The sequence below is a fragment of the Oculina patagonica genome, chromosome 13 (genome assembly GCF_052425735.1).
Source record: "Oculina patagonica isolate OP01 chromosome 13, crgOcupat, whole genome shotgun sequence".
Taxonomy (NCBI): Eukaryota; Metazoa; Cnidaria; class Anthozoa; order Scleractinia; family Oculinidae; genus Oculina; species Oculina patagonica.
The window spans coordinates 7,752,653-7,779,038 of NC_135770.1; the positions used below are offsets into that span (position 1 = coordinate 7,752,653).

At 37.6% G+C, this 26,386-nt stretch overlaps 1 protein-coding gene across 1 annotated transcript in view; it reads left to right on the forward strand.

Annotated features, from left to right (window-relative positions):
• The window catches only part of LOC144635400 (scavenger receptor cysteine-rich type 1 protein M130-like), a 327,613-nt gene that overhangs the window by 285,794 nt on the left and 15,433 nt on the right, over positions 1–26,386 (forward strand). Inside the window, exons 2-12 of the mRNA XM_078494512.1 lie at positions 438–551; positions 1,883–1,996; positions 9,623–9,736; positions 11,083–11,196; positions 11,751–11,864; positions 12,556–12,936; positions 14,630–15,259; positions 20,779–21,098; positions 22,412–22,526; positions 22,829–22,942; positions 25,183–25,554. Coding sequence (XP_078350638.1) covers positions 479–551; positions 1,883–1,996; positions 9,623–9,736; positions 11,083–11,196; positions 11,751–11,864; positions 12,556–12,936; positions 14,630–15,259; positions 20,779–21,098; positions 22,412–22,526; positions 22,829–22,942; positions 25,183–25,554 — 2,461 coding nt within the window. The 5' untranslated portion in view covers positions 438–478. The remainder of the gene's footprint in view (positions 1–437; positions 552–1,882; positions 1,997–9,622; positions 9,737–11,082; positions 11,197–11,750; positions 11,865–12,555; positions 12,937–14,629; positions 15,260–20,778; positions 21,099–22,411; positions 22,527–22,828; positions 22,943–25,182; positions 25,555–26,386) is intronic.

A 26,386-nucleotide genomic window follows, 5' to 3' on the forward strand; every position in this document is an offset into this window, starting at 1 on the left:
GTTGGCTATAACGATCTCATATCCAACAAGCTTGAGAGGAATAATTGTTTTTAACGCAAGAATTGCAATATACCATTGGCAATTTTCAACGATTGCTGATCGGTAATTTTAACTACAAAATGGACAATTCACGACAATACGCGGTGCACATTAGATGCGCGGTTTTGTAGGTTTAGAAGAACACAATTCTTGGTTTGCAATTACGTGACTAGGCGGCCATGTTGATGACCAGTCTTCCTCTAAACCTACCAAGCAAAGTGGAATTCCGTTGAAATGTGCAAAAATAGCCGAGTTGGAAACGAGAACCAGAAGCTATTGATTAGAATGCTACCTTTCTCAGTTAATCCTTAAAGTTGTTATAGGGTGAAAACACGGTTGCCAGCAATGATGATTTGAGAAGGCCTTTCAAAATAACTCACATAAATTTTTTCGTGCAGACATCAACGAATGCTTCAGTGATCCATGTTTAAACGGAGCGATGTGTGTTGACCAGGTTAACGGATATGTTTGTAACTGTCAAATGGGATACGTTGGAGTTCATTGTCAGACAAGTAAGTACTCTATCTATTTTCGGTTAATCATTAAATGACATTAATTAAGCAGTAAATGACATATAAAGTTATTGCATTGTATTCGAGCGTTTTATAGACCTGATGCAAAAATGGTTGTTATTCGTTTCTCTTGTTTGCTCAACTTTCTGAATACGCTAACGGTGACACATAAAAATATGGAAAAATATGCTATAATAAGAAGTTTCAGTGTTTTGGGTTTAAAGGCTGTAGATTTGGAAGTCATTCAAAAATAAATGCCACATTGGCCTGTCTAGCTCCGTTTTCATGTTTTTGACCATATAAATATCCTTGTAACTTCCCATTAGATAAAAGTGTAGCTTTGAAACTTCATACACCAGCTAACATTGACCTGATCTTAAAGTTGAAGTAATTTATTTTTGTTGATAAATGATTCTTCTGGGAGCAGAACTTCAGGAACTTCGGCTACTGTACACGTGTAAGGCAGAGCACCCTCAAAGGTCTCGTTTACCTCCCTCCCCTATGGGAAAGAAGTGTCGTCGCCCTGACAACTATTGTCCAATTATAGCGTGAGGCTGCACGTAGAAGGCAAGGCTAATTTAAAATGCGTCCACTCTATCGGAGTCAAGGTGTTGGAGAAAGCCGAAAGTGTACAAATCTTGGTTATTTTTTTTCGTATTCTTTAATCACGGAGAGAGGCAGCCAGATCAAAAATTTACTGTATCGAAAGTATGGTTTTCGAACTAAACCCATGCGAAGTTTTGAAGTGAGCGGATGAAATTAAAAGCAGTATTTGGCTTGTTTTTGTCGAACAGTGGTGTTTATCGAGCGTCGGAAGTGTTCACCCTTGCATATATTATTAGAAAAGAGTAAACTAAAAACAAAAAAATAGGTTAAACAGGGTTTAAATGCTATATAACAGTCAAAAACCATCACATGAACAACAAATGATGTAAAATGTGAACTTACCTGGCTGTTTATTATATTTTCTTTCGCTAAAAAAGTTTTGCTATAAAGTTTTATACAAATCCTTATAATTTGGACGCCGCCATTTTGACCGGGTTGTCAAAGCGTGAGCCTGGCTCCCTGTGGTAGCGCCGACTGGGGGGATACCCTGTAATGGACTAGCATCCAATTCAGGGGGGAGTAATAATATTCCTAGCCGCCTAATGCTACATAAACCGGGATAAGCTCCGGCAAGTGTGGGCTACTTGGCTTAAGGCTCCCCCCTCTCCCCTCTTTTATATATTTGCATTAGGTCTATAACGCTGTTTTAGACACAGGATAAAGACTAGCCATAATTTTCGTTATCTTATTACCTTAATAGACTCTTCTGTACGTCTTTCCTGCAGACATAAACGAATGTTCCAGTAATCCTTGCTTAAACGGAGCGACGTGTGTTGACCAGGTTAACGGATATGTTTGTAACTGTCAGCCTGGATATACCGGAGTCAACTGCCAGACTGGTAGGTACTTTATTTATTATCCATTGTTCAGTCAACAAAGCGAATCGCCGGCATCATTACAATACAGAGTTCCGACGTTTTTACGTTTTCCTGTCATTGTCTTTTAACTTTACTTCCTATTGGCTTCATGTCTTGCTAAAGAAAATGCATAGTCTTGTCATTTCGCTTCTAAGACGCTTTTTAGTGTCAGAGTCGACCAAAAACACTCAACATGCGAGACTGCGCAAGAGGTTATACAACGGAAAGCTGGGAAGAGAAGTCTCTTGATCTCCAATTTCTCTTTGACCACACGTGGAGCAGGGTCTTTATCAGTGTAACAAGACTTTTTGTTTGCGTAAAAAAAGCGGAACAGGCAGATATAAATGATTTTTTTATTATATTTATTACATCCATTTTTAAATCACTGATGATCCTTGCAATCTGATTGGCTCTCAGGAGTGCGATTTATTCACGAATCGAACCTCACTTTTTTCCAAATCTCATCGTTTTTCCAGCAAATGAGAAATGAACAGTAAAATAAAACAACCAATCAGATTTCAAGGCCTGCTTAAAGTAAGCAAACAAATTGCAGGAAAATTTTATGAGAAAGAAAGCCATTGTCTATTGTTTTATTAAATTTTTAAATTTTGTTTAAAAATCTTGCTTTAAAAATATGGATGAATATAATTACTTTTAGTTTCTGAATGACAATAATGAGCTCCTTCAAGCCTCAGACCTACATTTGAAGGAGTTTCTAACTTTCAGCGTCATTTTGACAAATATTTTCCTTTACCTTATGCACAAGATCCGTGTGATCCCGAGTCCATGAAAGTATAAACAAATGAAAACCACACAACAACAGATGCTGAGCCAACACAAGAAGTAGATGTTTCCATGCAGGTTTCCTTTAGTTTCAAGCGATGCAATACAAGAGCTGTAAATAAAAATACACGCTAAAATACGTCGAAATATGACAAAACGATGATTGAATGTCTTTCAGACGTTCAGTGCCAGTTTCGCCATCTTGAAAATCACACCACGAAAACAATGCCACCGGAACAATTTGACAAGATCAGTTCTAATCTGAGATCAAAAAAGGACGGAGAATATTACGAGCAGGAATCCCTTTTAATATTGTAGAGTGCCATTAAACGGCATTTGAAGATGAATAGCCATCCACTGAGAGAGTTTCACAACTGACAAGAAATCCTCACTTGCTCCACAAAGACCGAACGAGAAGTCTCGACCACAACCTCAGAAGAAACGATGGGGTTACATCATTGAGGCAGATAACAAGGATTAAACGTTGAAGTACAAAAAACTGTTTTTGTTCTGCTTGAGAACTGCGCGAGTTTCCTTGAATGAAAGATGTTTTCCGTCGTTACGCTCGACTGGCTAAAATCTTAATTGTGCGATTTCAAAATGGATGTAATAAAGTGGTAACTGAACTTCGTGTCGTGCAATTTTGGTCTGAAATCAAACTTGTGATTTCAAATCGAACTCGCGCTACGCGCTCGTTTGATTTTGAAATCACGCGTATGATTTCAGACCAAATTGCACTCCACTCAGTTCAATTACCATCATAAACTGCGGTTGTTTATTGGAATTTGGAGCACTGAGAAAAACAGAATCTCAACATGTGTAAATTCTTTTGCACTTATTTTTGTACGTGTTTGTTTCACCAACATGGCGGCCATACTCCACAAATAGGTTTAAGGTTATGGTTAACGTCAGCTTACATCTTTGGTATTGGAAATCCATTTCATGGTCAATTGACAGCTGTCAAAACAACGTATTCGCTGACCAGTATCACATGATCGTATCGCGGGCACACATATAGAGCTCGTCGAGGTCGAATGCTTTACCGCTGACCAAAATGGTTACCATTGGATCGCGGGCTAAAGTGCAATATTTTTCCTCTTATTGGTCAGTAAATTCGGATTTACGAAAGGGGCGTAGTAAAAAATCAGGGAGCTCCGCTTTTAGGCTTGGCTAAATCTATTTAATACCTATGGCCGGTCTCTCCACCCCAGCTGGCAGGCGTGCCTATTTAATGACATTGTTACTACAAAAAACCTCAAGCTAGTCAATCTGCTGGCTAAAAGGTCAACTAATAGTCACCAACTCCGTGACAGGAGAGTGTTCAACACCCCAGTTTGTAAGACGGACCGTTTTAAAAAACTCTCTTATTATAGACAATAGTTTAAGTTACATCGTATAGACTGCTTTTAATAGTTTTTAATATATTATAATGTAAAAAGCTTTTAATATTTTTTAATCCTGTAATATATATAGTTTTAATACATTTTTATAAAGTTGTAACAATACACGGAATTCAGTCCAAGGACTGCTAAGTGTTATAGCTTTTAGTAAACGATACTACTCTTCTCTTTCTCCCTTTTTGTGTTTTTTAGCAACATCGTGGCTGGAGTATACGCCCGAGTGGTGTGGAATCGACTATCGAATTGAAATCCAAAGGGGAGGTGACATCACAGAAGCCGAATGTAAAAAAATGTGTTCAGATTGTGCCGCCATTGAGTACTGGTCGGGACCGACTAAAATTTGTTTCGAGTGCATTGATCATACCAAGAAGAAGTCATACACCAACACTGCTGATGGAGCGTATCCGCCTCACGTGTTCGTCAGGACTTAATCATGACCTAAAGCTATGACTTAATTATGTATGCTGACAGAAAAATTGCGTGAGCGCGGTTTCGATTTTTTATGTTTCAAATTTTGAACACTAAATAACTGAATGACGACGGAGAAAATGAGAAGTCACATACAAACAAAAACTGGCAGTATTGGAAATAGTAAAACTTCATCAGTTTATACGTATTTGCGGTTCTGTATTATACATAATTAATTAGTGCATTTAAAAAACGTGCGAATTTGAGCACGTTGAAAGCAAATAATACTGGTTTAAAAAAGCAAGTGTGTTAGAGAGAGCTGAAAAAAATACAAGAAATACCACAAACTAGTTTGACAAGGAAAGCAAGCAAGACAAGAAGGACGCATTTGGAAACCAATACCGTTAATTAGCACCCACAAGCAAACAGCGCTGTAATTATGCAAACTAATAAAAAATGTTAATAAAAAGACGGGCTCTGTTTAGCCTTAAAGTTATAAATTCATAGGTAAATATAGCATAGTGCCGCATTCAAAAGCCATAGGATATAATTAAATATGGCCGTCCTTTTGGGAGGGTCAGTCTTCTTTTCATCCAGTAGACTTTGTATCTGTGTGTCGACGTATCTAGTCAATAATAACAAGAATTGTGGACATTATTTTTCTTTTTATATACATTTTGTTTCTTTTTTATAAATTATTTGTCTGTATTTTATGGAGCAAATGTTTTCCGAGCTATAACTTTAGTAATTCCATTGCTTAGTCGGTTTTAATTCTGCGAAGATTTGAGAATGAAAGCCGCCCCTCAAAGCCACGCGAAAAACTCTATCTATCCTAGTTGTTTTCGCTTTTTTATTGCTGTGTTCGTCATTCGCTCTTAAAATTTTCAAGTTACCATTTTTTAAATTCATTTTTGTCATATAACCTACAACATTCATTGCTGAAGTAACAAATTATCCGGTTTAGTCGAAAACACAGTACCTGAATGATATTGCCTGCCCCCTTGCTAGCGGGTGGTTCACGGTCCTTAACAGGAAAAGTGTGGATAGGAAGTTGGCAGTTGATTAACGATCACTTAAAGATCTATCCAAGCCCCACGTAGAGAACAACATTCAACTCAAATGCGTCATCTGCAGGAAGACTGCTACTAAAGGTTTGCAAAAATGCTACAATATGTTTTCTGTTTTACGTTTTTTCTACTACCTCGTCTAAAAGCAGACCAGAGCCAACTTGACGGCAGCCGTGGTTTAAAGCGCGGCGTTCATGTACAGGGAAACCGAATGTCGTACGGACACTTTGCAGTTGACAAGTTTCATCGTCTTCAAGTATCAGTTGGTTCATCTTCTCTTGTGAGCAGTTACAGAGAATGCGCTCTGAGCTGTGTTGACAACCCGCCATGTTCTTCGTTTAACCTCGCTTCGTCTCCGCGCTCAGATGGAAAATACCGATGTGAGTTGTTAAACGAAGACAAATACTCTGCAAACCCAGGCCAGTTTGTCAGCTCACAGGAATACCACCATTTCAGCATCAAGGTATTTCGACTAAGTGTTATTTGATTAGCACTAGCTTAAGTTAACGAAAACTATCAAGAGTCATTTAAAACACCCATTGCAACTCGTTTCAGCTTGGTTTAGTAAGTAGAAGGACCTCTCTTGGCGCTAAAAAGAATATAGAAAAAATTTGCACGCTTCCTTATCTAAAACTAACAAGTTGGATGTATGTATCATTTTACTAAGACAGGTTGATTCGTTTTAGTTTGCGTTTGGTAGATAATCCAGATTTAAAGCTGAGATAGCCATATTGAAAAAACGGGTTTATATCAAGCTGTAATCTTCATTTATAAGATTGAACAGGTGCCCAAAATTAATTTGTTTATTGATACAACAGCGGAAGATCTAAAACGAGGAAGTTTGAAAACTGTAAACATCACGTAAACATAAAATAGGGTCTTGGTGAAGAATTTATTGTGATCGACAGTATTAATGATTTGATAATCACAAAGATTAGCCAGCCTTTGTAACATTTTTAACAGTGAGGCTTGCGAGAACACAGTTAAAATTGGGATGAAGCGTTTGAACAATTTATCCAAAAAAAAACCATGAATAATTTTAGCAAACCACGCGCTAAAATTAATTAGAACATTTGAGATTATACTTGGATGAAGAGGAAAGGCATTTTTCATTGCAAAACAACTGATATTTTCCAGTGAAATTTTCAGTACGGCAAAGTTTGGCAATGCTTCCTCTTTGTTGAAACTTTATTGTATTCATGATAAGTAAAATAGAGGTTGCTGTACGCGAAGGTTGGTAAAAAAAAATCACATGACTTTACTTTCTGAGATCTATAAAATCGTCTTTATTTGGTGTTTTTCAATGCTTGGTTCCCGTAGTAACGCAAAATGTGCTTGCCAAATTAAACATGCAAATATAAAACTTTTAAGTCTTATCTTACAACCTGCTTAATTTGAGCTCGTCAGCTGCAACGATTAGGACACGAGAGCGAATTAAGATCAAATAAAGCATGGATAGATTTTCTCGTTTCATTTACTAAAACCACCATGTAGCAATTTACTTAGACAGGTGACTCGTTTTAGCTTGCATTTGGTAGATTATACAGATTTTAAGCTAGGATAGCGATGTTGAAAAAATGGGTTCACTTAAACTTTAATTTTAATTCATAAGATTGAACAGGTGCTCAAAATTAACTTGTTCATTGTTACACCTGCGGAAGATCTAAAACGACGAATTTTGAAAGCTGTAAACATCACGTAAACATGTAGAATATCACGTACTAACTCTGGCTTATTTTATAAAATAAACAGCGAGTCTTGGTGAATAATTTATTGTGACAGTATAAATGATTTCGGAATCACAAAAATTTATAACTAGCCTTATCAACATTTTTAACAGTGAGGCTTGCGAGAACACAGTTAAAATTGGGATGAAGCGTTTTAACAATTTTTCCAAAAATACACCATAAATAATTTTAGCCGCAAACCAGACGCTAAAATTAATAAGAACATTTGAGAGCATACGTGGATCAAAAGGAAAGACGATTTTCATTGCAAAACAACTAATATTTTCCGGTGAAATTTTCAGTACAAATTTTGGAATTGCTTCCCCTTTGTTGAAACTGTATTACATTCATGTAAAAATAAAGAATTTTTTCCAAAGTTGTTGTACACGACAGTTGATAAAAATCTAATGACTATATTTTCTGAGATCTAAAAAATCGCTTTTTATTTGGAGTTTAGGTGTTTTTAATGCTTGGTCCCCATGGTAACACCAAAAAGGCTTGCCAAACATGCAAATATAACTCTTGTATCGTATCGTACGACCTGCGGCTAAATTTGCGCTCGTCAGCTGCAACGATTGGGATACGAGAGTAAAATAAGATAAAATAAAACAAAGATAGATTTCCTTAGCAATAACATTATAATTTCCAGCAGACCATATACATTACCTTTAAGAGAAATCGTTTTATTTGATCATTTTTTAGCCATGGGTAATTCTTGTTTGACAAGGAACCCTATAAGAATTAATTTTGAATTAATTAAGGTCATCGATTTCCAGGTGAACGTTCCATTTGACCCAAATGTCGAAGATACAAAATTATTTTTTTTTAAAAATTTCCCCTTTATATAAAACACGACGGGCATTTGAGAACACGAGGAAAATGTAGAAAACGCGAGCCGCAGGCGAATGTTTTCTACATTTCTCGAGTGTTCTCAAATGCCCCGAGTGTTTTATGACAGTATAAAACATGGCTTAGGCTTCTTTCTTTGCTTCATATAGATTTAAGACGCCACGACTAAATTCAAAATACTTGTAAATGTTCAACAAGAGCGACTCAACGAAGATGAAAAGCAGTAAATAGTTTACGGGAAGACCAGAAAACAGACACAATTTCATTCAGTGTTCGACGTAAAATAAGGCTCAGATAAGTTTGTTACCTTTCAATCTTGATCTTGTCTTTTTGAACTTCACCAACCTTGAATTTCGTCTCAGCATAATATAGTAGTCTCGATGACAGCCGTCCTTTGCTTCGTTCGACTTGCACAAGGCGTATAATTTCCAGAAAAGCTATTGCTTCGGATCTTCCCGTGATATTAATTGTTGTCACAATTTTCCAGCACGAATAGACGATTTAAGAGGAGATTTCAAGGAAAATTTTCGAAAGAAAACTCTCTCGCTCGGTTTCCTTGCGAGTTTCATTCAACTCAAGAAGTGAACACGGCGCCACAATTTTTCCCGCTTTATCATACTATCACTTCGTTTACATCAAAATGAAATGTCCAGTGGATTTATACTTAAAAAAGCAATTTAATAAAACAATTATTCCATTCGCCCTTGTTAGATACGAGTGGTTATAGCCAACGAACAGTCAACGACGCGCGAAGCACTCGAGGAAAGCTGACGAAAAACAATAAAACATGATTTTCTATGTTTTATACTCTGATAAAACATGGTTTTTAGCCAATTAGAGCGCGCGCAGACTCCTATCTTTATTATAAAAATATTTACATTCACAAACATTTTTTTACAGACGCCATGCTCAAGCTTCCCATGTCAAAACGGTGCAAAGTGCGTTCCGAATTACAGTGAAAATGATTATCACTGTGATTGTGTTCCCGGCTACATAGGAAGATACTGTGAAACAGGTGAGATAAGGTTTGCTTCAAAAACATCAAAGAGGGATAAAAAGAATGATTACTTAAAGGGTGTTTACTTTATTTTCGAAGGTATAATAATACCAGTAAAATGAACGGCTTGCAATATCTTGGCGCAATAACGCAAGATATTGAATTATTCTCTATTTCATGAAATATTACTTGAGGTAATATTCCCATGTCACTAGTGCAACAGGAAGTACCAAAATGTTACCAAAATTATATTCCAGATAAAAAGCTTTTGAACGCAATTGATATAACATAAAAATTCTGGAATATCTTTTCTTAAAGCTTACCAACCCATCATACGTAAATACTCTAATTCATATACACACACATCCTTTTTTTAGATATCAACGAATGCGCCAGTGATCCGTGTTTAAACGGAGCGACGTGTGTTGACCAGGTTAACGGATATGTTTGTAACTGTCAGCCGGGATACACTGGAGTAAACTGTCAAACTGGTAAATATTTTATACATTTTGGAGTGCTCCCCGAAGACCCATTCGAGTAGCAGCTTTAAAAATGTTACCACAAGCAAATCCCCAAAGAAAAAAGATGACACGAATACCCTCGTAAAAACAAAATGAAGGTGAAAGATGTGTGGAAAAAGTTCGGAAAAACTGGGCTTGGGTTTAATTTTGACACCTAAAAACGCGTATGGTCTATTAGTATTTCATCGTGCACAAGATTAGAAGAAACAAATTGCGTCTTCATAAGGGTCTTTAGTTAAAACAAAATTAGGCGGGCTGGCAGGTGAGATTTTATTTCGTTCTTATTTCAAGAATAGGACATCTTGACTTAAGTACTTCAAGTGCACCTAACCCCTGCGGCAATACTTTCAAAATTGATTCTACATGAGCTAGAGAGTTGAATGGTTAAATATTTCTTCATCTCAATGTTGCGTTTTTAAGTTATGAAGTTTATTTTTCCAATATGTTAATGAGTATGACGTCTACCCAGGCTTTTAAGCATACTTGTTTTGCTTATATCATTATTTACTCGCCATTACCAGACACCAAATTTACAATAAAAATTGTGGAAATTGCGAGTATTATGATAATGCTTTTTAAATACTGCTTGTGTGAACCAGTCAAAATCTGGATATTGAATGAAGACTGGGTAGACGTCATACTCATTAACATATTGGAAAAATAAACCTTCATAACTTAAAAACGCAACATTGAGATGAAGAAATATTTAACCATTCAACTCTCTAACTCATGTACAATCAATTTTGAAAGTATTGTTTCGGGGGTTAGGTGCACTTTCAGTTTTTTGCAAAGAAATCATCTTCATACAGAGCATCTACTGTGGAAGCAACTTCGTGTATACCCCTACCAGTGAGTTGAAAGCAAGGATAGGTTTAGTCGGAACAAGCCAATAATCTGTTGGGCCTGGGTGTTTTTAAAAAGCCAATTAACACCGCTAACCCAGGATTAAAAGTTGATCGAGGGTCTAGCTTCTCTTGTTTGAAAGTTTTTTAGGCTTATGTTTTGTGTAGTTTGAGATTACTGGTTGTCATAACTAGAGGACAGAAAATATAAACAGAAAACCGCGCCGAAAAGTTCAAAAACTGAAATGAAAATTCACGTTACTCCTGGATTAGCTAAATTGTGCTTAATCGGCCCTAGATTTTCTTTTTCGGTTCAACACAAAAACACCATTCATAAATTCTCTGGTTAGTAGCAGACTCGTGAAATAACACACCTAACTTAAAATGTCACGTCTTTCAATTCATTGATAGCCAAAGTATAGCAATAGCTTAAAATGCATCATGTACTGCACTCATATTGTTCTAAATTTTCAGATATCAACGAATGTTCCAGTAATCCGTGTTTACACGGAGCGACGTGTGTTGACCAGGTTAACGGATATGTTTGTAACTGTCTGGCTGGATATACCGGAGTCAACTGTCAGACTGGTAGGTACTTCATTCATTATTGATTGTTCAGTCAACAAAGTAAATCACCGGGAGCATTACGATACAGAGTTCGGACGTTTTTATATTATCCTGTTATTGCATTGTCTTTTGTCTTTAATTCTTAATGGCCTCGTGTCTTGCTAAAGAAAATGCATACTCGGGTCATTTCGCTTCTGAGACGACATCAAGAGAGCACAAGCCGCATGCGCAGATGAGGATTCCATCAGCCACTTGAGGTCATTCAAGGCCATCAGCCATTGAAACTTGTAACCAGCGAAAAATATACAGTGAAACGAACTCTTGACAACCGGGGCCACTCAACGTTTTTTAGCCAATCACAAAACAAGTTCAGAGGAAAAAAAGAATTGGAGTTCGTTCATCAGCGGACCAATCACAGTAAACTGAGGTCAAATTTAACTGTTAGTTTGACTAGACCAGACGCAAAGGCATGCGAGAGCTTAATTTTTACGGAAAAATAAAATGTTCATTTCGTTTATGGTAAAGGCGAACAAAATTTTAAATAAGACTGAGAAATCAACGTTTTTTTCGTGCAGATATCGACGAATGTGCCAGTGATCCGTGTTTAAACGGAGCGACGTGTGTTGACCAGGTTAACGGATATGTTTGTAACTGTCAGCTGGGGTACGTTGGAGTTCATTGTCAGACAAGTAAGTACTCTATCTATTTCCAATAAATCAGTAAATTACATTAATTAAGCAGTAAATGACATATAAAGTATTGCATTATATCCGAGCGTTTTATAGACCTTATTCAAAAATGGTTGTCATTCATTTCTCCTGTTTGGTCAACTTTCTGAACACGCTGACGTTGACACATCAAAATATGGAATAATATGCTATAAAAAAGTTTCAGTGTTTTTGGTTAAAAGGTTGTAGAGTTTGGAGTCATTCAAAACAAAAGCCACATTGGCCTGTCCATCTTCGTTTTCATGTTTTTGGCCAAAAAATATCCTTGTAACTTCCCAGTGGATAAAAGTGTACCTTTGAAACTTCATCACGGGTTAACATTTAAGTTGAAGTAATTTTTTTTGTTGTTAACAAATAATTCTGGGAGCCGAAAATGAACGGCAGCCATATTTCTATTAGTGGGAGGTGCGGTAGCCTAATGGTTAGTACGCCGGACTCCGGATCGAGCGGTCCGGGTTCTAATGTTCCAGTAATAGGAGTTCGTTCAAGGCCCATAAGCCTTGTGGTTTCTTGGAGGTCTCCTCGCCCCTCGCATTTGAGAACACGAGGGAAATGTAGAAAATTTTGTACGTATTAATTTCTAAAGTGGCAAATAAATAATGATGATGATGATGATGATGATGATGATGATGATGATGATGATATTTTACAGCTCCAATAGTGACCGTTACAAGTTCCTGTGCAAATCTGTTGATTGAACAGACAGACACAAGCGGAATCATATTTTCAACTTACATCAGCAACTACAGCTACGGCTCTGGCGCTGACGACTACTTTTATAGCGATAATATGGATTGCAACTGGAGTTTTTCTTCAAATACAAAGTTGGAGCTGACCTTCTTTACTTTCAGCACTCAGCTCGATGCAGATTATCTGTATGTGTATGATGGTGGTTCCACGGCATCTCCTCTGATTGGCACATTCAGTGGTACGTCTTTGCCTATGACCATTACAAGCTCATCAAACAAACTTCATGTCAGGTTCACAACTGATAGCTCAGGAACAGCACGTGGATTTAGAGCAAGTTACCGAGGTAGGAATCTTATTCCGGTTATGTTGACCTACGTCTGTTGTTGAGACTTGGTCTGATTACTTCACGTAAAATAGATACCCCAGTCCACAATGCCACACCTGTAGGCATAAATAGATTGCGCTCGGCAACTTTTAACCCCATTCAGACCGGGCTTTTTTGGACCGGGCTTTTTTGGACCTTCTCAGACCCCCCTATGTAACTTCCAGAATATTTAAGCAATCACCATGAAACTTATAGGATGTATTGTATGTCCGAAACTCTTGGTCTTTTGGTCATACTTTTTGTCACGTGGGATGGTGACGTCACATCATGTGACAATTACATCATGATGTCAAAACAGCCGCCATCTTGGATCCGCCATCTTGGATTTCAAAACTTTTCCAAAATGCCAGAAAACCACCCAAAATCACTGCAAAGTACTAAAAATAAATACAATTGTGCTTAAACCCGTAAAATGAAAAAAATAATTCCGTTTAAGTTGATTTTTATTAACAGAAACATGCAAAATTACAAATTTGGGAAAACATGCCTGTCAAAATGCCGTTGCTATGGTGTTGTCAAGTTCCTGACACATCATCCAACCTACCAAATTGTTGCCAGATAAATTTTAGGAGAACTCAGAAAGTTTGGTAGCGTTTGGTTAAATCTTAAAGAAGTTATAAAAGTTCAAAGTCAGCGCGGGCCTCAAAAGCCCCCCCCCCCCCCCCCCCCCCCGGTCTGAATAGGGTTAAGCAACTTTTAGCGTTTTGAGCGACTTTTTGTAGTACGTACCAGCAACCTAGGGCAACTTTTGCCTTCCTTGGCAACTTTTGAGCAACAAATTGATATAAAACCGATCAAAACCATAAAAGGTCGTTTCATTTCGAGGGATTTTATTAAAACTGGTTTTATCAAAACTGATTTTATTAAAACTAAGGATATACAATAAAATGACAATAAAATGACACTTGCTTCACGCTCACGAAATCTGGACAGCGGCTATCTATCAAGCGGGCGCTTAAATCCAGCGGTAATTCGCTGCAACATAGAGCCGCCGCCAGCCATCTTGGTATTTGCTGAAGTGTGAGTCACTTATGGCATCGCAATCAGATGAAAGTTCAGACGAAGAAAATGGAAATAATTCATACATTGACCTCATTGAGATTGAAACGACTCTAGAGAGCAAGCCACTTTTCTAAATTTTCGTGGCAACTTTTTGATATTTGAGAAACTTTAGAGCAACTTTTGGGTATATTTTGAAGCAACTTTTACTGAATTTACTAGCACAATCTATTCATGCCTACCCAGCTGACATCAGACACAACAGGCGAGTATAAAATCTGAAAACTAAAGTAAACAAAAAAGCCATAACCTTTTAAAAGCAATGAATCATTTATTTTTAGTGAATTAATTATTATTATTTATTAAAACTACTTTATTTTTTCCTTTGTTCTAATAAATCTGAACCTCTCGTAAGCAGATACTCTTGGGACCAAGTAGCTCCATATAGGAGTCTTCTTTAAAGGGACGATATGTTTTGTAGAGTAGAGAAAACAGGTAGCATTGACAGTTATAACGACTATCTGGCTCTCTTTGTGTAGGAAGTAGTAGCTTGCAGTGAGTGCTCATTAACGGGGTGTTCTACTCTGTATGTACGCTTCGCATTCTGACCTACCATGTTCTTTATTGTTTTGTTGTTGTGCTGGGTTATTAGCCCTTACAGAAGCTACCATACGTCTCGTGGAAAGTGGCACGCCACTAACTGGAAGGGTGGAGGTCTTTCACAACGGCCAGTGGGGCACAGTTTGCAGTGACGGTTGGGATATAAACGATGCACGCGTAGTATGCAAGCAGCTTGGATTCTCACAGGCTACCCAAGCTTTCACAAGCGCTTCTCACGGTCAGGGGTCTGGGCCTATTTGGATGGATGACGTAGCATGCTCAGGCGGGGAGTCGTTTCTTCACGAATGCAGCCACAGTAGATGGGGAATCAACGACTGTACTCACAGCCAAGACGCCAGTGTACAGTGTACCTATGGTTCATCTTTAGTCCGTTTGGTTAATGGAGGAGCTAGCCATGGCCGTGTGGAGGTTTACTACAACGAGACGTGGGGTACAGTTTGTGATGATATTTGGAATTTCCATAATGCTGGAGTGATCTGCCGTCAGCTCGGCTTCTCCGGTGCCCTGTCTGCTCCTTGCTGTGCAGCATACGGTGAGGGTGCTGATCCTATCTGGTTGGATAATGTCAATTGTGGAGGGGACGAGGCCTCGTTGGATGATTGTCCTCATGCAGAATGGGGAAAACACAACTGTAAACATCATGAAGATGCAAGCGTTGTGTGTTACACTTAGGAAAGTAACTGGGTCGGGTAGCAGCACACGAAAGATCTTATATGAATGACTCGCTACCCTTCACAAGAGCAACAGACGAGTCTACAGGAGCAATACCTCTACTCTCCAAAACAATAGCAACTGCTACACTAGAGAACCGGCAGAAATTCAAGCCTACGAGAGCTTCTACACCAATGAATAACTAGGCCCCAGTAACGAACTGAACCGTAATTTGCACGACCACGAGAGGAGAGTGGGACTAGCTCACGTGATCTTGTCGCGTGAGCTCATATGCAGTGTCACGTGAACTCATATGTAGGTAACCTCTTGTTCGGTGTAGTTTTCATTATACCAACCCGCCTTACTGTACTGTAGAATTACGAGGCAAGTACTTAAACCCAAAACAACAAAACGAAACCACCGAAACGAAAGCACCGAAACCGCCGAAACAACCGAAACGAGCGAAACGAAAAACCATCACCGAAACATGCAAAACTTCAACATTTCCGCCACTAACCGTTCTATACACTAGGTTTGGCCTACTATGCACTCCTGTTATCCTACTACACACTTCGTTTAGCCTACTATTTACTTCGGTTAGCCTACAATGTACTCCGGTTAGCCTGTTTACGGTTAGCTCTCAATAATAGTAATGGGTTTTGCTTGTTTCGGTGATTTCGTTTCGTTTCGCTCGTTTCGGCCCCTTCGGTTGTTTCGTCGGTTTCGTTTCGGTCGTTTCGGTCGTTTCGGTCGTTTCGCTCGTTTCGGTCGTTTCGTTTCGTTGTTTCGTGTTTTACTACATGTCGTATTACGAAGCGTCATTATGTAAACTACTGAGCCATCAGTAACCTATGTCGCCCTCAATAATTATATTTATAGCTGTAGTTTGATTTCTCTGCCTTAAGATGTTCAATGATGTTTTTCATGGGTTACGTTTCCTACTACTAATTTCAGAACAGTTTAGACAAAAAACCCGCAAAATCCCCACGACGTAGCTCCTTTAGATAAAGTATTGTTATTACTTGCCCACCTTACTGTACTCTTCCTGCCAGTTAAGCTTTACCGTTCAGAGTAATAGCACAAAATTCCAAATTGTCTCTGAGATTTGGGGAATAAAACAAAAGATATAACATCGAGGTTGCGGATGAATTAATGATTTATTTTGTTTTGATCCCACAAGCCTTGAAGCTAAGTCAGTTAAATTAGTTAATTGTTTAGATTTTTAGAAGTTGTCTTATTACCATGTAATGTGCATGTTTAATTTAAAAAAACGTTTAAATTGATAGTTCCAAATAATTATCAAGCAACTTTTTGACAACAAATCCAAATTTTCAACTTTGAGAGCTTATAAGGTCGTATATTTTAATCCCTACTTGGAAAAGCGAGGAAAACAGAAGTTTCTTCGAAAATTTTAATAGCGCAAACTGATTTTACTTACTGCAAAAAAACGAAAATGAGAAACGTAAGGCCAGAAAGAGACTGGTCTTCGAAGATATTATACTCTCGAGAAAACTACGACAGGGTTTTCGTATACAAGACGGTTACATCACTTATAGGGGTTATTATATTATTATCAGTAAAGCGATATTCAAGAGTTAGCTAGAAAATTGCTAAAGAAGTAATACTTAAGGTATAATTATACGTTAGTGGTATTCAAAACTTGTTAAGAAATTTTACTTATAACTTTACTTTAAAGCTAAAATTAGTACACCTGATTGAAACACATTTTAGAACTCAAGCACGCTGTAAAAGGTACGGGAAGAAAAAAAAATGTGATTTGGGGAAGCGAGAAACTCAGATGAAAGATGGTATAAAAGATTGAAAAACAATAATTCTTGAAATATGATTGGCAGTTAAAGCTCTATCGCAATTGTAATGAATTGAATGTATTTTGTATGGTATTGTATTTTATCTTAAGAAAAACAAAATACTTGGTCTAGTACCAAGAACCGTAAAAGATCTATTAATTCCTTTTGGGGGGAGAGATTTGATAGAGGATAGAAGGTATTAGAGAGGGGGGTGGGACGGGGGCTTATACTGACTAGACTTAAAAAGAGAGGGGAGCTTATTGGCGAGACAGATTTCAAAAGAGACGGAGGAAGGGGATTAATAGGGCTTTTACGGTAATTATTGGACACTGAAAGAGTTTTTCAGTATTGTAATGAGCCTCACTGGATAGCTTATAGAACAGTTTTCAATTGAGTGTCGTAAAACCAAAACCAAAGTAATTACTCTGGCCAATCATAAAGGACACGGACAATCCAGTGAACCAAACAAAACTTGAAGCAAGTACATGTACCCGTCACGAAGCGCGGGTAAACGTGCACGAGCGAGACACGATTGGTTTTGTTTTTAGTTCTGATTGGCTGCGAAAGTGGCGTGAGATTTTTAAACCAATCACTGAGCGTAGCAATGCAAAACCAAAGCAATTGCAAATTACTTTCGACACTCAAGTGAAAACCGCTCTGTCTCCTCTGAATTCATGCGATCATTGCATTTGATGAGTTGTAAATAATTTTAGTGTTTTACCCAAAGAGTTATAAACAGTATAAACAGCTCTAAAACCATAACGTGACACAAAGAAAATGTTTGGTTTCTATTTAAAACGGAACAATAAAGGTAAAAACTCACAGTTAATTGTTTGCCAAATATTTATGCCTAAATATACAAATGACAGTGATTAATATAAACGTGTAATTTTGATGAATTCATCTCTACAATTTTTGGTTTGATAATTATGCTCAATTACTGGGTATTGTGATATTTAAGAGGGTTAATTGCGCTCAGTTATATATACATGTAGGATAAAGTTGTAAAGGTGCTATGTAATTCTACAAAAAGACATGATGTTAGAATTGTTGAGTTTATTAAATTAAAAGCAAAAAAAATCGTGTGTCAAAAAATTTTTTGTGAAAGTGATCTGTAAAACTTTGTAATATTATAAAAGTAGGAAAACCATCAAAACAAAATAAGTTGTCTTAGAGAGATATTCAAAAGAACCAGTTACCAGAATGCGGTCAGCATTGCAACGACTGTATGAAAAAAGTAAGGAGAGCAATGTGGACTAAGTCTCCTGACTTTCCTTTCAATGACGTCTTCCTATCAAATTCTCAGAAAGACTGGGCATGTACTAAACCCCGAAACGAAACGAATAGCCTAAATGGCACTCCGAGGCCAGTAAGCCTGAATAAATCTCAGATTAGCCTGTTCATGCTTAGCTCTCAATATATGTATGGTAATGGGTCTCGCTTGTTTCGGTGATTTTGTTTCGTTTTGTTTCTTTTCATTTTGGGTTTTAGTACATGCCAAAAAACCTGTATCGTTAAAATTCTATAATTGGTCCCTCGCAAATGAACCTCACAAACATAGGCCACCCAAATTTCATACGCCAACAATTTCTTCCGACAAAAACGAGTTTCTAGATTTAACTTTTATAGCGGAGCTCCCAGCGGCTCGAAGAGCCGCAGAGCAGAGCCCCATACCCATAGAAAATTAACAGACCCATGCTTTTGGTTTTTCATGGTCATCATGGCTAGTGGTTAGGCTCGCGGGCGCGACCGACTAGCGACGTCGCCACAACATGGCGGCCATACTCCAGAAATAGGATTAAGGTCATTGTTAACGCCAGCTTATATGTTTGATATTGGACATCCATGTCATGGTCAATTGACAGCTGTCAAAACAAGGTATCCGCTGACCAGTATCACATGACTATATCGCGGACACACATACAGAACTCATCGAGGTCGAATGTTTTTTGTTAAGTTTACCGCTGACCAGGAAACGGTTTATATAGGATCGCGGACTCAAGTGCTATATATTATTTCTGTTATCGGTCAGTAAATTCGGATTTTCGAAAAGCGCGAAGTGAATAACCGGGGAGCTCCGCTTTTAGGCTTGGCTAAATCTATTTAATAAGAGTAGATTTAACTTCTTCCAGTTGCAGGCCTTCTTCCTACCCCCAGAATTCATAAATAAGCCCACCAAAAAGCTGTTTGGTCAAAACAGCTGGCTAAGTATCTGAGATTTTTAGCATCTTCTTATATCAGATTCGACTTCTAAATCAAACACTTGCTAAGTGTTTTTCACAGTTTTTATCATTTTACTTTGTATCTTTAAGCTACAAAAAAACGCATTTTTACTTTATATACTCTTTAGCTAATAATTTATGCTGACGGAGAAATTTTGTGAGCTGGGTTTCGATTCTTTGAGTTTCAAATTTTGAACCCTAAAAAACCTGAATGACGACGGAGAAAATGAGAAGTCACAAACAGACAAAAACAGTATTGGATAATAGCATAAACTTCATCACTCTATACGTATATGCGTTTGTGTATTATACATAATTAATGAGTGCACCCTAAAAACCTGCGAATTTAAGCACATTGAAAGCAAATAATTAGGAGTAGAAAAATGCAAGTTGTGTTAGAGAGTGCTGCGGAAAAAAATTAAGAAACAAACTAGTTTGAAAAGGAAAGCAAGTAAGACAGGAAGGATGCTTTTGAAAACCAATACCGTTAATTAGCACTCACAAGCAAACAGAGCTGTAATTAATAGAAAATGTTAATATATAAAAAGGCAGGTTCTGTATGCTTAGTGCCGCATTCACAAGCCATAGGAAATAATAAAAAAATTGCTGTCATTTACAAGGAGACTCAGTTTTCTTTTCATCCAGTAGACTTCGTGTCTGTTTGTCGACGTATCTAGACAGTTAATAACCATATTTGTGATCATTCTTTTTGTTTTTATATGCATGTTTTGTTTTTTATTTACTTTTTTGCTGGTCATTTTTGTGTAGCAGATGTTTTCTGAGCTTTAACTTTCTTCATTCGATCGCTTAATTACCTTATTATATAAAATTAACGATACATGTTATTAACGCGAATTTCAAAGATTCGCATTAATTTTATTGATGTAAACACGTTTGCTATAAGCATTTAACAGAACATTTCTTAAATTCGCGTTAATTTTATTACGCGTAAATTTTGTTCGCGTTGTTTATAATGCTTCGTTATATTCCTATAATAAGGTTGTTTTATTACCGCGAACACCTTACTTCCGCCCCGCCCCTCAAAGCCGCCCGAAAATCTCTATCCCGATTTTTTTCGCTTTTTTTTTTCGCTCTCTTTATTGCTGTAAGAATTATTACGAAAAAGCGGAATTTCTCGTAGTTCTTTAAGATGTATATTTCAGTGACCTCTTTTTCTCAAGTTATCATTTTTTAACTCATTTTTCTCAAATAACCTACAACATCCATTAGTGAGGTGACAAATGATCCGTTTTAGACGAAAACACAGTGCCTGGCTACCTGTCCGATTTCTAGCGGGTGGTTTGTCCTTAAAAGGAAAATGTGGATACGAAGTTGGCAGTTGATATAATGATCACTTAAAGATCTATCCAAGCCCCACTTTGAGAACATCATTTCGACTCGAATGCGGCATCAGACAGATTGCTAGAAAGAAAGGTTTGCAAAAATGCAACAATTTGTTTTCTTTTGTACGCTCTTTCTGTTACCTCCTCTAAAAGCAGACCAAAGCCAACGTCAGCTTGACGGCAGCCGTGGTTTAAAGCGAGGCGTCCATGTACAGGGGAATCGAGTATCGTACGGACACTTTGCAGTTGACAAGTTTCATCGTCTTCAAGTATCAGTTGGTTCATCTACTCTTGTGAGCAATTACAAAGAATGCGCTCTAAGCTGTGTTAACAATCCGCCATGTTCTTCGTTTAACGTCGCCTCGTCTCCTCGCTCAGATGGAAAATACCGATGTGAGTTGTTAAACAAAGACAAGTACTCTGCAAACCCAGGCCAGCTTGTCAGCTCAAAGGAATACCACCATTACAGCATCAAGGTATTTTAACTGTGTGTAATTTGATTAGCACTAACTAAGTTTAACTTGTTAAAGAAAACTATCATCAAAAGTCATTTAATCACCTATTTCAGCTTGTTAGTAACTAGGAAGAGGGGGTGAAAGGGGGTACGCAAATCCGTGCTATTTTTTGGGCCAAATCCGTAAATCCGCCACTATTTTCGTTCAAATCCGAATCCGCATTTCTTTAAAATTTTGCGTAGTATAGTTTCGCTGCTACTGACGTAGATGCTGTTTTTTATGACATTTTTTTTAATAGTTTCGTTTCATTGTCTGTTTTTGCAACAATTTCGCTAACATACCGACCAAGACGGACCAAAGTGATTCGAACTTCGTTTAGCACTGCCACGACCTGACCTGAGCTTCCTGACATGAAGATAGAGTCCGGAATCCGGACCAAAAATCTCAGCTAATCCGCGATGCACCATATTTTCGAAGTCCGCGAATCCATTTTGACTGGTTTTAAGCTTTTTTTGTTTCGTGCATAGATGTAAAGCCTGCTTAGCAATACTCAAACAAAACAAGACCAGCTATGCATTGGTTATACAAGTGCCAAAATTAATTTGTTTATAGATAAAACTGCTGAAGAGCCCAACCGAGGAAGTTTGAAAGCTGTACTTAACAACACGTATACAATAGCTGCATCACCCACTAGCTCTATGCAAAACAAAATTAATTTATTATAGTAATGCGGAAGACCTTAAAAGAGGAAATTTGAAAACTGTTAACACATCAGCACACGCACTAGCTGTATGCAAAACAAAATTATTTCTTTTTTGTGGATACTACGTATACTGCGGACGATCTCAAAAGAGGAAGTTTGAAAGCCAAAATCACGTGTACATAAGATACATCAAGTTCTAGCTAAGTTTATCAAAACCTTTTTAGTTTAACCGACTTTGGAATAGCCGGCTTTTTCCCGACTTTGTTGTACGTATACACAAGGGATGACAAATATCTAATAACCGAATTATCTGAGATAGAGAAATCTTTTCTTATACCCCATTGACACTAAACCTTGCTGGGGTAGTTGTTGTCTGAAAACCTGCTTGGTTGCCATGGTAACCTCCTAAATGCGAGCAATTGTTGGGATGTGAAAGTGAAATAAAGCAGAAATATATTTTTTCGGGTTTTTGTCGATTAGATGGCAACTAGCAATAGCATTATGATTTCCAGCAAAACATATACACATCTTTCAAGAGAAATTAATCATATTTGACCATTTGTAGTCTTGAATAATTTTTGTCTTTTCTTTTATATGAATGTTTTAAAACTCACAGAACCTTTATTTGCAGACACCATGCTCAAGCTTCCCATGTCAAAACGGTGCAAAGTGCGTTCCGAATTACGGTGAAAATGAATACCACTGTGATTGTGTTCCCGGCTACACAGGGAGATACTGTGAAACAGGTGAGTCTAGTCGTCTAGGTGAGCTCCAAAAAAAACATCAAAAAGGGCCAGGATAAAAAGAACGTTTTCTTGTTTTGTTTTTTTAGGACATTTTAAATTCGGACCTCCAGCGAAACAAACACCTTGCAAAGTTTTGACTTAATATTTTTTTTTTGTTTCTGTATTCCCGACTAGCCGTGTCACTTTCGCCATCAGATTCCCATTTTCTCTATGTTTTTACCAAAACATGAAATACAACTAAATACATATTGGGAAATTATTTTATGACACCAAAATTGTTTGAACTTATAAATATTTTTTAGACATCAACGAATGTTCCAGTGATCCTTGTTTAAACGGAGCGACGTGTGTTGACCAGGTTAACGGGTATGTTTGTAACTGTCAGCTGGGGTACGCTGGAGTGCACTGCCAAACAAGTGAGTACTTTATCCATTTTAAAATGTATTATTTCATGATAAGTAATTGCATGTGAACGGACTAAATGGAGTCCATTTTAGCCTGTTATCATATGAGTGAGTAACAAAGTTGGAATGCCGCTTAGCCGAAATTCGATTTGTTTATCACGGGTATGATTAATAAAGAGACACAAATGAACTACACAACGTCATTCTTTTACCAATTATTAGTAGAAACTCGGCTGTGTTCTATTGGAAATCCGTGAATCTGATTCCCACTGTTTTCTATTCGCCGATAGAAAACAGTTGCGCGCGCTTAGCTCTTTAAGCGGTAAATTTTCTTGATTTTGTCTTCAAATTGCACAATATTGTAGGTTTTGGACTGCAATCCTTTAGAGTTTCTACTAAAACAATTAGACTACTCGCCCTCGTTTTCTATGAGCGATAGTCAACTCGGCTGCGCCTCGTTGACTATTTGCTCATAGAAAACTTGGGCTCGTAGTCTAATTGTTAAATAGAAACCATAACAAAATTCGAGGAAACCAATAAGACACGATGAAACTAGTCTCGTAACAGCTTTTCAACTCGATGACAAAAATTACAGGGAAAATGCCGTTTCTGAAAGGTTTTAGAAATCAGAAGGAGCAAGATAAAGAGCGCGCGCATGTGAATCACTCGAACTTTGTTGTTGTTGGACTCTCTGTGGCTTTTACCATAGTCTTGAGGGAGTTAATAAGTTAATGAGTCCAACTTTTGTTTCTTTTGTGAAATGTTTAAAAATGTGTTATCTTTCAATTATTACTGATTGTTACATTGCATATCCATCATGCGTGACATTAAAACAATAAAAATGTCAATAAACAGCGAATTTTTCCTTTAATTTAACTAATTATTTCGTAAATTTAATAGTTTATCTATCACTGTTATAAGAAATATTGCATAAGTTCAATTTAATCACTGCTTTTTTTTATTTTATTTTTAATGAAGGTATGTAAACGCTTTGGTTGTAGACTTCAGTATTCGCCCCCTATAAATTATTTGTAAAAGTTTCATCATGGGTTGTAGGGTAAATTTTTGAGACATTTTAAGTCCCAAACAGGTTTTAACAACCTTGGGCGATAATCAAATTGCGCATGCCCTTCCTTTTATTTGAGAGCGCTCATATGACGCCATGCGCGCGTGCGATGAAGCAAGACAAAACTCCTTTGCTGAGGTTTTTTTTAAGCCCGGGCCAAACGAGAATGAGAGTTGACGAGAATTCAAACTCTCATCCTCGTTTGGCCCGAGCTTTTCAGTAGCTAGCGCATTTTTTGTCCGCTCGAGCAATATTGACCATTGTTGACGTCAAGCAGAAAATCGTAGCGCGCACCGACTCTAGGCTTTTATAGATTGTGCTCCTAAAAGTGGCATATTATGCTACTAGCAGTGCTCAAAATTTTGCCAAATTATGCAAAAATTATGCCAGAATTCCCAAATTATGCTTCTGATTTCCGAAATTATGCTCACAAAATGACGTAGATTCTATACATAGAGGTGCGCAATAACGACACCAAATTATGATGTTTTTTAAATAAACTGTTGTTGTAAATTTATTTGTGTTTATGGCAGTTTATCACGGCCGTCAGCTGTCCAAATTAGCTGCTCGCATCTCTAAACCGTTTGTAAAATGCCTCCAACGACTTAACAATCACAATTGTATAGCTAAAACACGCATTGCAAGAACAAACTACCTAAATTTCATTTATTTCTGTAGAAAGTACACCATATTTACTACATTTTATGAATTTATGCTCCAAAAAGTGCTAAAAATTGCTAATTATGCCGTGGCAGTGCTCGTTTCACAAATTATGCTTTTTAGCTCCAATTATGCCAAAAATTATGCTAGCACAATCTATAAAAGCCTAACCGACTCTTGAGGCTTGCAAAAACTGTAGTAAGCCACTTTTTGGTTATAGTTATGGTTAACACCTAATTCATACCGGGTACAACAGAACAGATACATCGTGCTGCTTTGTTTTTGTTTCTCTTTTTTTAACGGGTTTTGGCGGGGAAAAAGAAATGTTCGACTTTTCATAACCCTTGTCACTCATCTTCCTTCGAAATTGGTTAGTAACCTTAGTGTCAGTTGTTGAATATTGCCCTAAAAAATCAAATCAACGTTTTTTTTTTCAATTGATCATTTGACTAAGGCGTCCGAGTTTTAGAGTCTGGTGAATTCAGGCCAAAAATTTATAACAGTGTTAATTTAATCTCTTTGACAGCACTTCCGGCTGCAAGCACCTGTGCAGATCTGTTGCTTGAACAAATAAACACAAGCGGAATAATAGTTTCAACTAACATCAGCAACTACGACTACAACTCTGGCGGTGACTACTTTTATGACAATAATATGGATTGCAACTGGACTTTGTCTTCAAATACAAAGTTGGACCTGACCTTCTTTACATTCAGCACTCAGTTCGATGCAGATTATCTGTATGTGTATGATGGTGATTCCTCGTCATCTCCTCTGATTGGCAACTTTAGTGGTACGACATTGCCTGCGCCCATTACAAGCTCATCAAACAAACTTCATGTCAGGTTCACAACTGATAGTTCAGGAACAGCACGTGGCTTTAGAGCAAGTTACCGAGGTAGGCTACATCTCCAAGTCGATAAGCATGTCTAACGACATCGGATATTTAACTGATCGAACAATTTATATATTCCTGGAGGAGGGAAAAGTTGACAAAACCTTTACCCCCGAGTTCGTTTATTTTTTAATGGCTGTTATTGGGACTGCAGTGGTAAAAATATTACTTCTGACTTGATTACTTCATATAATCCCTAGCCTGTAACGCCCCAGGGTCGGCTATAGGTTTAGGCATACACTTTTCAAGGGGGATTTTTAATTTGGTATATAGTAAATTGGGCGTTTTATTTCATTTTGATAGTTTGCATAATTTTAAGGGAAAGTTTTTAGAAATACTGGGTACATGTATTTCAGGTTTTTTTTTAGTATACCACTTATTCCCCTGGCCGACAAGCGTTTGCGACTGTAAAGTTTAAAAACTTAAACAAACAAATATTTGTTTGCGATTTTGCTTCTGAGATGTCACTGAGTCGAACCTCTCATAGGCAGAAACACTTTAAACCCTTTGGACCAAACAGATGTATATTGGTGTCCACTCTCAGCAGAGGGGGCTGAAATGAAGGGGTAAAGTCGGAACTGGGATTTGGGCAAATTTGCACTGGGAAAATGGGAATTGGGTCCATGGGACTAGGATTCCAAACAAATGTGGGACTGAGACGGATATGGGCAAAACAAAGGCTGCGAAATGGGATTTATACTACCCCCACTTTATGACCCTCTATGAGGGACGCAATTCGCTTTTTCCACGATCCCATAATACATCTTGTTTACCCCCAAAAAATTTGCATAAGCATTGTTTTCAATTTCTCTTGGGATGATTGTACGTCATTTTA